This window comes from Pholis gunnellus (genome assembly GCF_910591455.1).
Source record: "Pholis gunnellus genome assembly, chromosome: 24".
NCBI classification, from domain to species: Eukaryota; Metazoa; Chordata; class Actinopteri; order Perciformes; family Pholidae; genus Pholis; species Pholis gunnellus.
The window spans coordinates 8,844,103-8,857,513 of NC_136551.1; the positions used below are offsets into that span (position 1 = coordinate 8,844,103).

General features: G+C 41.8%; 1 protein-coding gene across 1 annotated transcript in view; it reads right to left on the minus strand.

The window, feature by feature from the left end:
- LOC306715476 (interleukin-1 receptor accessory protein-like 1) overlaps window positions 1-13,411 on the minus strand; it is a gene marked incomplete at both ends in the record, with an annotated part of 185,217 nt that overhangs the window by 100,580 nt on the left and 71,226 nt on the right. Inside the window, 2 exons of the mRNA XM_079185867.1 lie at window positions 6,925-7,078; window positions 8,198-8,384. Coding sequence (XP_079041993.1) covers window positions 6,925-7,078; window positions 8,198-8,384 — 341 coding nt within the window. The remainder of the gene's footprint in view (window positions 1-6,924; window positions 7,079-8,197; window positions 8,385-13,411) is intronic.

Genomic DNA, 13,411 nt, shown 5'->3' on the forward strand with positions numbered 1-13,411 from the left:
TCATAACTAAAAAAAAATCTTCACTAGAGCGCAGCCCGTAATGAATTGAAGCTGAGGAAAATACTACACTTCCTTATTAATAGCAGTGAATGAGTGAGTCCGTGCGCTACGCTTCTGTGAAAACAATTTGTTCATAACCTCTGGCCTCTCCAGCCATTAACATGATGAAAAAACTGAAAGTAAATTGTTGCTCACGTGACTTTTAGATAATAAATTCCAACAAATAGTTTCAAAGACACCTCTCGCCACCACTCAGGCTTTCTTCAGTGCAAAGTGGTCCAGTGCAGATCTCAGCAAATTACTTTAACTGTTGTATGACACAGCTCTTAGTTTGTCCCGTACTAAAACTCTTTTATCTGACCTCTACGTCTCTGTCTGAGTGGAGGCTACGGACAGCTTCCATTTGCACTACATAGTCAGCTTTTTCTCCTCTTCTGCTTTGATCTCTCTTGACCACCATATTCAATCAGCTACTGTTCACTTCAAAATGTAAGATTAACCTCATGTTGCAATATGTCATATTGAATTGTGAATGGCCTCATCATGGCTATGTCCTTACGCAACAAGGCCTACAATTTGGTCCCACAGCTGAATATACAATTTAGTTGGTGGTCGTAGAAGAAGAGGAGGAAGAAGAAAATGGCACTGTCAAAGCCCAGCTTCAGACTTTCCATTATTGGCTGTAAAAGAAAGCCTCAGGTTCTGCCTTTCACCTCTGATTGATATTTGGTCTTGACTGGGGTATGAGAGTGTGGCAGAGGTGGAACGTGACGAATGGCGACACAAAGGGCTGAGGCAGAAAAAGGAGGTAATAATGGAAAATATGGTGTCATAAATCTTAAAACACCAACACTATAATAACAAAAATGCCATGCCATTTTAGATTTGGTATTTGGTTATCCATGATCCTGCAGTTTTCTTTGCTGATTTTGTGTTTTTACTTAGAGAGACAAGCTTATGCAGTGGTACATGTGCATGGGATGTCCTCCTCGTCTTCTCCAGAGACACCCACTAATTCATTGAAGAAGATAAGCAGCGGCACATAAAAAAATTCATGAATCATAATCAATTGAACAAATTGCGTCATCCATCATGCTTTTAAGAGCTCTTCACTCAGCTTGAAGTGCATTTCATAATAAGGCTAGCTTCCTCCTCGCAGGGAACCTGCATGGTGACGCTACGCTGGTCTGCTTCTTCCAGGTTCACCATTTATCACTCTATTAGCACTTACAAGATTTTCATTTTTAACAAGGTCAATCAGCGGCATTGCGTTTTGTGAAACATTTGGAAATTGCGTTTAAATCGGACTTATGAAGCTATTGAAAGCTGTTTAACAGTTGTCGATCATGTTGTCACTCATACTATTACAAAGATCAAGAGCTTTTTCCATCCAAGCCTTCCCATGTTCACCAACCCTCTTCTTCCCTCCCTATCCTCGCTGTCACAATCGGAATAAATAAATGCAAACCTCGTTCAACATTCTGTATTGTTATACGGTAAAAATCATGTTTGAATGAGGAAGCTATTTTTAAATATAAGACTGTTGTGTGTCGCACTACGGACTTTCTTTTGAGGTTACGGATCATTTTCTTAAGGCTGCTAAAATCAATGGATCACATGACTATGTGAATGTGAATGTGAAAGAGGTTACCCGGTGACCTACGGATAATTATCACTTGGCTTTAAACTTTTCCTTCGCCGTATGGAGCTGGCTGTTTTCAGCGAAAAAGCTCTTAAACGCTATCTGCTCAGAGCAAATGAGTTACTAGCTGGTCCAGAATAGAAGAGTACATATTAGATTTAAAGTTTGCGTTTTTTTATATGTCAATAAGCACACATTTTTTCTGCTGGCCCCCAAATATTTGTTAATGTAGATTTAAAAGAAGTAATTATTTAGGTATCTCTACAAATATTTATATCTCTCGTGTGTATTTCCTTTGCATATGCCAGTTTTTTTTTTCTTCCAAATGTTAAATAATGAAAATATAGTTTTAATGCTAATTACTTAGTGAGTGCAATAATGGAAATAATATTCATAAAATCCAAGAATGCTATAGTATGCATCATCAAGAGACGTACAAACAGGCCTGGCTGAAGTGCTGATGGTTAGAAAATAAATACTCCCACTGACCGATCCAAAGGTTCAGAACATCGTGAGGGCGTGGAGGTCATAATGCAAGTGGTTGAAACAATTTAAATAAACAAAGCGCTAATCTACCAACTATCTAGTTGTAGGTCTTTTGTTAACGTCCACAAATATCAAACTAATGGCTACAACACACGTTAACCCTGCCGTGCTCTAATGAATAACTCCCACTCTTGAAGAGCTCCAGCACCAGACGGTAGAAGACTTACAGAATAATGACAAGCTTCATCTTTATTTATAAGTATGTTCTCTAATAAAGTGAGAAAAATATCAAAGGTGACGATGTGAGAAAAAAAATTGCAAAAAATATGAAACCTCATCAAGCACCTGCTGATTACACAATGTCATAAATTCCCAAGAAAGGAAAAAGAAAGAGATTACTCTCAGAATCCACTCAGTGCATCATCTTCTCTTTTCCACCGGCACCTTGGCCAGATTAATTATCTTCCATCAATTAAAGGAGCAATTGTATTCCAACCTCTTTCATATGCTAATGAGTCAACTCAGGGATGGGAGAGGAAATTTGTAATGGCCACCAAATGGTGCTGGCAGGAGTTATACCGTGCAGAATAGAGATACGAGAGAGGCAGTCGTGTCCCATTGCACTGAAGAGGTAAACTCTTTATTAGGTTAAACAAGAACACAGAGGCCCTGCTAACATTTTAGGGCTCACCAAATGAGTTCATACTGTGAATGATTCAATACTGAACGCATGTTTAAAGTTATCCTAAACTCTATCAGCTGTCTGTGCTCCTCAGCAAAACTAAAGTCATTTAGCTGCTCCTTGAGAACAATAGACTGAAGTATAAAGAATCGATACGTTTCAGCTTAAACAGCATTCATCATGGTGACAGGATTGCATATATTATAGGTAATGACATCCGAGAAGTGCCGGGCCAGGACACATACAAAAACTCAATGGTTGCAATATGAAAAAGAGAGCAGACAAAAGTTTACCCTAAAGGTCAGCGCATTAAATACCAAATGTGAACGGGGTCTCCTGTTTACCAAAATAATATATATATATATATATATATAATAGATCTAGATGACTAAATGCAGTGATCTCATTGTAAGCATATTATAAGTGATGGCCATTTGTATTTAGCAAACAATGTGTTACTGAGTTTGACCTTCATTATCATGATCCTACACAACTCTATGTGAGGTCCATGAATAGTCTTGTTCTCTATTTAAAATTCATGTTCTAAACTTGTACACTTCTTTAACTCGTCTTTATTCACAGAAAATAGCCTCTGGCTTACAAACGCACAGCAGGAAACACATATCGGGGGAAATGTTCCCATCATTCACGAGCAGCAGTTGAGCAGAGGAAGCAAAATACTTCTTCATTTCCAACCAGTCAAGTCGCAGTGAAACAATATTCAACGGTAAGCAATACGCTGTTGTAGAATGGTGCCATCTAGCAAAAAGCCATTGTTCACTCGAGATAAATAGTTTTTGAATGTGCTAGACTGAAAGACTGGATTGCTTAAACCACAAAGCTACCATAGAGTCCAATCCGTCCATCGTAAACACTCAGACTTTAAGCACAGGAAAAATATCCAATGAATGCATCATTTGGTTGGAGGAGGAAGTCAGAAATTGTATGTGGAGGGATACTTTCACGATTGTTTACATGCTTTCCATACTTTCCCCAACCAAACACACGTCGTTGCGTGCTGGTTCAGAATTAGAAAAGCAGGTTAACGGCATCAGTCCCAGCTCATTAGCTACACTGGCAGTCTATTTTACACACCAAAGTTGCTGTTCCCCTGCATATCCATTTCATCACCGCTCCTTTAGTCTGCCGTGTTTAATCTAAGACATCAAACGGTGCACCGTACATAGAAGTCATAAAACCGCAAATTTTATTTAAAAATGAATGCGGCTTCCAGTTACCCAGCGAGGGAGCTCATTATGATTTGAGTGGTGCTCATTATAATCACGTGGAATCTGACCTTTTTTGTCCCACTGCGCTGCTGTGAGAGGGCCTGCAGGCTGTTGATAGAAAGGGGAGTGACAGGGGTTTGGTTGGTGGATTGGAATTATCTGTGGGAGGTTGATGATTATATTACATAAAGATTTATGTACACCTATTCCACATAAAAAGAGAAAGTATCAGGGGCAGGCCTAAAGTGGTGGTAACAATACTGGTATCGCCTTTGGAAGGAATGCAGATCCAAAGGTCAAGTCCGAACCGCAGATCTGTGGGATTTACTGTAACGTAATGTGTATCTATCAGGTACCTGCAATAAACACATGTTCAATGGTATTTACAAACTTCCACTTCCACTGTATCTAGGACAAAGATTGTACCGAAGCCTCACAAGTCTCTTAAAAGTCAAGGTTCTGGTAAGATCCTGCTTAGAGCTCGTCTTATTTGGTAGATCAATATTTTTAAGCTCAATTGTGATTCTATGTTGTTTTCAATTTCACACTTCTTCTCACTGGCCTAGATGGGTATATAATGGGAATAAATGGCTGACAATTTCCTAAACAATTGAACCCTAGAATGCTTGTTATCATGATTAATAGTGAGAATTAGACAAAGTCAAATGTTTTGCACACACAAGAATATTGAGTATTACATTTGGTGGAGGACACGAAAATCGGTGGATCTTTCAACATCAGAATCATTTTTGGAGGGAAGCTGGAGATCATTTTCACTGACAGGGTCTTGCATCATTAATCGTGAGAAGTTCATGAAAGCTTGGTCTGAGCACAAAGCTCTTTCCAAGAACAAAACCCCCCGTCCTTATAGGACGTGATGCGTTTCATGTGTACTGAAACAGCGACAGCATACAGAAGTAGAAGACAGATCAAAAGAACCGGGTAGTTAGCATGATCAGTACAGCCACCGCGGCAGCACAAAAGAAAACACCACGTACGAAAACTCAAAACTTCTTCAATCGAAGACAGACAATAAATAAATAAATCCAAAACTCAGAGGAGAGCAATTCTGCCTAAAAAGAAAGAAACCAAGCCAGAAGCAGAGTGAACAGTGGCATTGCTCTCCAAAGATAAAAAGCACTCCAGGTTCAGAGAGAACAATGACAACTTGTATAACACTTTGTACTACACGGTGCACTTTGTTTCCTGGAGGCAATATTGTATCTTGTAACTTACAGTAAAAGTCAACTTTGGTCTCTGCATCCTATAAGGTACATTTAAGTGTACCAACTGCTGTAACACAGTGCATCTCTCTTCTAATGAATTAGAACCAACGGTATCATTAACTGCCATTTTCTCTATACTATTTAAAGTAAAATCACAATCCTTTCTTTCACAAATACTGACAACTTCATCTTCAATCAAACCGTCAGGTAAACCTGATGTTATCCATCCATCCATTGTGTATACTGCTCAAGGGTGGTGAGAGCTGGAAGAGGCAGGGTGCATCCTGGACAGGTTCAAAAGGCTAAAAACAGACACATCCACAGCTACAGGCAGACTGGAGTTGGGAGTAAACCCAGATAGACACAGCTGGAAGAGAGCGTTTCTTTCTAAAGAATCCTACATGCCATGGCCCAATCATCAATCATCTTTTGCCACCTGTTTTTAAATGCCGAATGTCTCCGAAGAAGATAGAGAGATTAAGACTATTCCCCAATGATGATATTTTCAGGCTGGTGGGAAAATGATTTATGATTTAGCTCTCCCCTCACTGGAGTCTGTCTTTGTTTCTTTAAATGGACCCATAAAGTGTAATCAAGTAGCAGTTTACAGCAAACACTTTGTCCGACCCTCATACCCCACAACGCGCGATGGCAGCTGCGCTGAAATCTAACGGCGCCTTTCGTCCGTCCAAAACCTCTTCGCTTCTCTCCGCTTCGTTCTGCGTCATCCTGCATTGGTTCGTTTTCTTGCAGACGTAAGCCACCACTCAGCCAAATGAGTCACAGGGAGGGGAAGCTGTTGTCGTGTGCAATTGCCCAGAGCACAGGAACACTTCTACTCAAAAGAACATGAGCTCCACTTTTCAATGAATATTGTATAATAGAGCACATCTTTAATATCCGTCCATTATAAATGGAGCAAGGATGACTGGCCCTGGTCCTAATATTATTCATCCGATGAATGCAATGCCTGGTAGAGGAAACTGGTAGTGTAGTGAAAGAAGCACTAGTAGAAAAAAAGACAATTTAAGTCAATATTAGCTACTGTATGTGTTTCTGTTCAGTGACGACAAACTTAAAGAAGCATTTTGTCTCAACGGTGTTTGTGGCAGTCTCAGTGGCAAGCAATCTGTCACCCACTTTAGGTCCGGGCTTAAATATTTTAACAGCCTTAAGAAAAAGTGCTGAGGTGGCTGGTGCTGGAGGTGAATTCCACTACTTAGCAATTAAAGGAGCCTAGAAGTCAGAGAGAGAGACAGTGACGCTATTGACTGCGACAGTGAGGCGAAAGGTGCAGGGATCAGCTTTAAAAAGCTCAATCTGTAAAAAAACAACAACCTGAAGCCACTTTTCGTTTCCCTCAGGTCACAGTGTAAAAAAAACACAATCCCCCGACACCGTGCACGAAGGCACGAGCAACAATGCAGATATTCTTTTGTGGAAATACTTTTTGGAATGCATTCAATATAAATATATTTGCAATGAGGCGTTCAGTGTACAGTTACTGGCATTCCTTTCTGCTGTCGCAAGCACTGCAGCAACTCAGGCTCTCTGCATTTCTTCCAGTGTTTTAAACGTCTCAACTAAAGTAGCTGAGATGACTCTTCAATCACAGGATGTGCAGCATTAACTAAATGTAAAAAATAAAAAGTTCCTTACCTGTGACAGACAGCTCAGTCGTCCTCCGTACCACGAAGTTCCCAAACTGTAATTCGCATGTGTAATTCCCAATGTCGTCTTCCCGTACTTCCTTGATGGACAGAGAGTCCCTCCTCCTTTCTATGGTTTGTCTCCACTGCTTTGGCTTGCATTCCTTTATTTAAAGCACAGGGGGGGGGGTACAGAATGTGAGAATAAAGAAAACACACTTTCAAGTGGAACTACTGTTTGAAATCAGCAGGAAACAGACTTCTACCTGACATGAGCTTTAAGCATATTGAGGCTAAGTCCATAGAGAGCCCTTTGCTACTAAATGTGCTGTCAGAAAGAACTGTAACAGCTTTCCACACAGTTATGGTAGAGAGACCTCGTCTCAAATTATGCCAGATTTCAGACTTTAGTAATGTGTAAATCAGATGCTAAGAAACATCTTCATCGCAACCCAATCAAAAGCAATCAAATTTGTGAACAGGAAGTAACTTTAGCATCAAAAACAGTTAGGTAACTTCCAAAAATAACAGTTTTTGACTCCTTTGATCATGGGTCGCCCACGACAGTGTTCCGTCTTAACCAAGTCTGGACACAGAACACCTGAGGCAAAGGAAACTGGGGCACTGTGGGTTTGGTTTCGAACTGTAGTCCCAGACATGCCTCCCAGAATTCAATCTGCCCCCACTGACAAAGTGAGAGCCAATAACTGGAGGGTGTGGAGCCCACAGTCATTATCTTCTATTATAATTTGATTCAGTGGGAAAATGAAGAAGCGTTTTGGCCAACTAATCCAGCACACTTTATCGATTGATGAATTGGGGCCAAAACTTCGCCGAACGGCTCAATCAAAGCGGCCTCTGGGAAGCGGGAGGTCGGACTGGGTCAGGTACACTGTGGGCGTCACAACTCTCCGTGAGGAGGAGGAGGAGAAAGTTTGGGGTCAGAACAGAGGAAATAAGAGATGTACTCAGTGAATAGATTTATTTCTGTCAGTTATATATTTATCTCGCTGATGCTTTTAGTTTCAGAAGTCAGAGAGGAGATTGTATTTGAAGCTAATTAGATCTGAATATAGCTGACCTGAACTGGGTTATCCTTCAGATGTATAAAATAACTTCCTGTGAATTTGAATTGAAAGGCTCCCATTTCAAATGATGTGCATGATGGGCCTCAGGTGAAAGAGCCCTCTGTTTAGACAACATCTGGCACTTCTGCATTTAAAAGGGAATAACATCAGTGGTGGATATTTGTGAAAACGGCGAATACAAAGGGGGCATCTTACCTTGTACCACAGAATCTCAGGCTCCACTCCTGGCTGCAGATAATCCTCAATGCCCGGGCATGTGATGTCTTTGCTTTTGCTTAGCTCTGCCTTCTCAAATAACCTCATTTTGGAGTTGTAGCAAAGGTCTGTGTCATTCTCCGCCACCGTGAGGGACATGGACACCTTCATGCAGTATGTGGAGTTCCTGCAAAAAATACAAAGTTAACCAATCACATGTAGTGTACGAGTGTGTACGTTTACGGGGCAGGGAGACGGGCGGTAATACGGAGCGATAGCCTTGAATATCAACAGCACTTGGAGATTGATTGAGCCTTTGGTTTTCCCGTGTTAAGCAGATACAGTGCGAGCTAGCAGAAAATGACTTGCTACAATTGATGTACTGTAACTGTTCGGGTCATATACATAAAGAAGAGGATTTATAAGGCAAGGGACAGGGTGCGTAAAATGCAAGATTACTTGTAATGTTTGAGGACTACGTGCTTGCCTGGGCTCAGATACTGGAGAGCATTCATCCACGGCGGAATAAACATTTCATTTTATCACTTGGTATTGCGGCGCACCTTCGGTGATTTGTGTTGGGAACGCTCATCTTTAAATACTGAACCAATCTGGGTTGAGCGTTCTCCTGTGTATACGCAGAACCTTGTAGGGACCCTGATCCGATCTATTTCTGCCTCAGAGAGCGATGCTTCACACACACACACACACACACAGCCACACACACACACGCACACAGAGAGGTAAAGATACAGCTGCTAGGCATTAACAGCTGTCCTGTTTGGGTCATTAATGGAACTGATTTTGAGATGGGATCTGCTGCCTGAGTCATTCTTAACAGAACATGGGAGTCAATGAACACATTGATTCACTGTGAAAGTTGGGGCTATTTGCAGAAGGGGAACAGAAGCAAAGGTCCATGATGATCAATGAATTCAATAAGAGCACCTTTTCTTTGGCTAATAAGACTGTCACAATTGACAAGTACTCCAGCGAGACTGCAGCAAATCCCTCCTGGTTAAAAGACCAAACAAATTGGCAGTGTTAAGGAAAATCTCACTGCTAATTTTCCAACTAAAGCTGGTTACACAAATTGAGCTGAACCAACAAACAATTACAAACATGTTAAATCCTTACATAATTGCGCAGCATTAGCAGCCTCGTGGATTAGTACAACACACACTGGTCTTAGCTACACTGTCGGCAAACAATCCCTCGCGTCCCCGTCCCCCTGAACTGGCCACTCCGCTTACAGTGAGCGTGCCGTTTTCATGAAGCGCAGATGCAAATGTGACATGATGTGGAGATTATCCCAGACAACTTCTACCAGATGGACACCTGTGCAAATGAGATCCCACGGGTGCGCTCTCTTCCCTGTTAAATATTCTGGGCAGCACTGATAAAATGAGAGGGGGGGAGAGAGAGAGAGAGCGAGAGAGAGAGAGCGAGAGAGAGAGAGCGAGAGAGAGAGAGCGAGAGAGAGAGAGCGATCCTACGATGTCTTTCCAACATCTCACATCCATCGTAGTGCCTTTTGAGCCTGAAGAGGTGAGCAGGTGATCTCCAGACTGTTTACTCGGCAGGTATAATATTCATGACCACTATCCAAAGAACTAAGCAGGGAAACGGTCCTACTACTGCACCCTCCAGAGTCCTAAACGCACAATGAACCCTCTGCGTTCTGCAGATACAGTGATAACCCAGGCGATACCGCGGCACTAATGTGCGACAGTGTCTGTCAAATGTGTCAAACTGAAGGGGCTGTGCAATGCCGTGGCAATGATGGATAGCATCCTGCGTACATCAGCCGAGAGAAGTGTCAGGCTGACAGCTACTGTACACAGCTGGAGGGCAGGCAGAGGACTCAAGCTGCAATATGCAGCAAACGCAGTGAAATCCTGTGCAATGGTCAGCTAGGAGTTAAGCAGCCCGCTGAAAGGATTATGAGTCGCATGCTGTGTAGAAACACTGCGGTCACTCCTCGCTACATAATCATGGGATTTAGCAGTGGTTAAATCCACGGGTTAATTTACAGATTTATGTATGAAGCCAGTGCTTCTTCCAGAGTTGAATCCCTCCCAACAAAAAAAACCATCCGCAATATTTTATTTCATTCTATTGACCGTCTATGAATCTTCCCCACCAGAGGATGAAACCAGATGGAGCCTGCCCTTTAACTCAGCGACTGTTCGCGCTGATATTAAATAATAGGCAGCAGAATTGATTTGGAATTCTCCTGAGAATCCACGGCACCTGTGGGGAAATTAATGAAGTAACTTAATGAATCTGTTAATTAAAATAACTCCTCTCAAATAGAAAGTGGATGATGAAATACTCGCTGATTACTCATTAGAGCTTACTTTCAACTAACAATAACGTTCCCGGAGAATTGTCTCAGCACGAGGCGAGCGGCCCAAAGGTTGATTAAAGGTTACGTCGGCATAACGTCCTTACAAACCCAACATGGGGTTAACACTTTAAAGATTTAGTGTTGCTTCTTGACCTATGCTGTGCAGTAACATTAAGGTCTACACTCAGGACGTCATTAGCATTTCAGTCGGGGTGACCGACATTTATCTTCATGCATATGTCATGCAATACAAATCATGCTGTGATGAAACTCATAGAAATGTCAGAAAGATAGAGTTATTTGGTGTGTGTGTGTGTTCTATGTGGCTCTCACTGGGAAACTGCTAACAATAACTTCTGTTTACAGGAGACATGCAATAGCTAGAAAAATGAAGCCTATATCAGCCTATTTTGAGAAGATTGTCGTTGTTAAATGGCTGCATCCCGAATTTCTCATCGGCTTAAATGGCTTCTCTGTCCAACCGGGCACGTCCTCCATCACCGCAGCTTTTTCAAAACGTCACAGAAATATCCCTGCTGGAATCAGTTCAGTAGGGATGTATGCAAACATCTGCCAAACAAGTACTGTGTCCCTTAGCAGCACACTGGATGTGTATGTAGTTGTGTGTGTGCATCTGTAGTGTACAGTATTGTAGTTAAAGCACCGTAATAAAATATCATATTCTAAATTGAAACGCCCGTCTGTGAATCAGAATGGATATTACTTTACTCGTTTATCCACTCCACCTGGAGTCATTCTGTACCAGTGTGTCGCAAAAGCTAAAGGGGAACTCATCAACAAGTACGTGAGCGACACCGCAGGTCCATTGTGTTGTCACTTGAGTCAGCATATACCTGAGCTCGCATCGCATGTGTCAACCAAAGCCTACGTCAGGATGTGAAGGGCAGATGTACAAACAGCCGAGATCCTTCCTGAGAGCACAAGGGCTGCAGTTAATGCTGCCTGGCATGATTAGATGATTGGATGAGACAGAGGCAGATGTAACAATGGCTTTAGACAAGCGGTAACGGGGTCCGATCAGCATCAAATAGTGGCTGGCAAACTGGCAAAAGAGTGAGGATTGGACTCAAGTTGCATTCACATATAGCACATAATATGCCTTACATCGGCACCGAGTGCCTTCCTCGTCCACACCAAGCCAAAATTAACCCACACCAAGATAGGCCGGTCCAGTTATCCTAAATCAGTATTTTATGGTGCCTGCATTATTTATGGTCAGAGCGAAGGTCATAGTGAGCAGTGGGAAGGCTGGGGCTCCTACCTGTAGCGCCCGCTCATAACTCACCTGTCAACACTAGCACCAGGCCCGGGATGATTAAGCACCCCGGCTCCCCAAATCTGACTGTGGGCCAACTTGCTCCTACTTAGCCTCTGTCTAAGGCTGTGGCACTTGTCTGCCATGCTGGAACAACCGACTCCTGCCTCAATTATAATCCACCCCCCCCCCTCTCTCTCTCTCTCTCTCTCTCTCTCTCTCTCTGTCCCCCTCCCTCTGCTTGTGGTTTGTCTCTGTCCTTGCTTCAACCCGCCCCTTTGTCTCTTGTCCTGTAAAACAAATTTTCTCAGGGAGGAACACACACCTCTGCGGATCATTTCTTTTTTGCCACGCTGCGAAAAACACACACCTGCACCTGTTCTGCACACTAACATACAAGCTTTGCAGTTACACGAAAAGTAAATCAGTGTAATGTCATGCCTTCATTTGAATGTCTATGTTTGGTTTCTGGGGTGTGATGTCTTGTGAAAACCAACTTAAAGATGAAGGGAATTATATTCAAACAGTAGTGCTCTATACAGAACTGAAACATCAAACTGTTCACTTGTTCAAGCTTCGAAAAATGCTTGAATGTCATACGTGGATGTCTTTTAGACCATACAGACCTTAACATGGTAACATTTATATCCCTTCACTTTCTTGTTATACAAAGGTATCCACAGTTTGTGCTTATTCTGCATTCCAGTCACAGATCGAAGCATGCGCTGTTGTGAAAAAGAAATAAGCAGCAATCTTTGAAGCAGTTCCTTGAACTCGTAACACTATTTTCCAGAATACTCAAAGATTGTTTTTTATAAAAACAGATTATTCTTATGAAAGTAAGAAATAATGGAACGTAACATCAGTATTGACAAACTGATTGGAAATATATTTGGACACAAGGACATGTGTCATTTCCATCCTCGCGTCTTTTTTGGATTATGAAATCAAATCACAACAGTGGAAGCAGATTGAATAGTTTTTTTTTTATTGCAGCAAACAATATTTTTTCAACCAGATGGTGAGACGAGGACCGTCTGGTTCTTTCAAAGATCTGTGTGTTTATTTTTCAGAGAAAAATGGATGCTTAGCTTTGTGACTTAAATGTAATGGTAATACATGAAAGGAACGTATTGGGGCTAATGCTTATGTAGAGACTTTAAAGACAGCTGCAAATAAATGTTTATACTATTAACTATTAACAATTGAAGACCACTGAAAGCCCCACATTAAAAACTACTGTTCTTAAAATACACAATGTCTAACTGCAAAAGCATATCATCCCCAAAATCCTACATTATCAGAAGACCTTCTGAGGATTCAGAAGTCTGAGGATTCCTCTAAGCCGTCCCTTGAGTTGTGTGTCTCAAACCAACAATAGCACTTCTTGTGAGCAAACGCATTAGTCCGTCATTTTCTAGTTGATGCCTTCAGGGAACTTATTTTCCATTCCGCGACATCCTTCACTCATCTTTATGCTAGCAACCTGATTTCATAACAAGTATAAACAATTTGTCTCCATCGTATTCTCTTCTAACTCCGCCATGACCTTATTCATTGGTCCCCAGGCCCTCTGGGTGTAATGTAT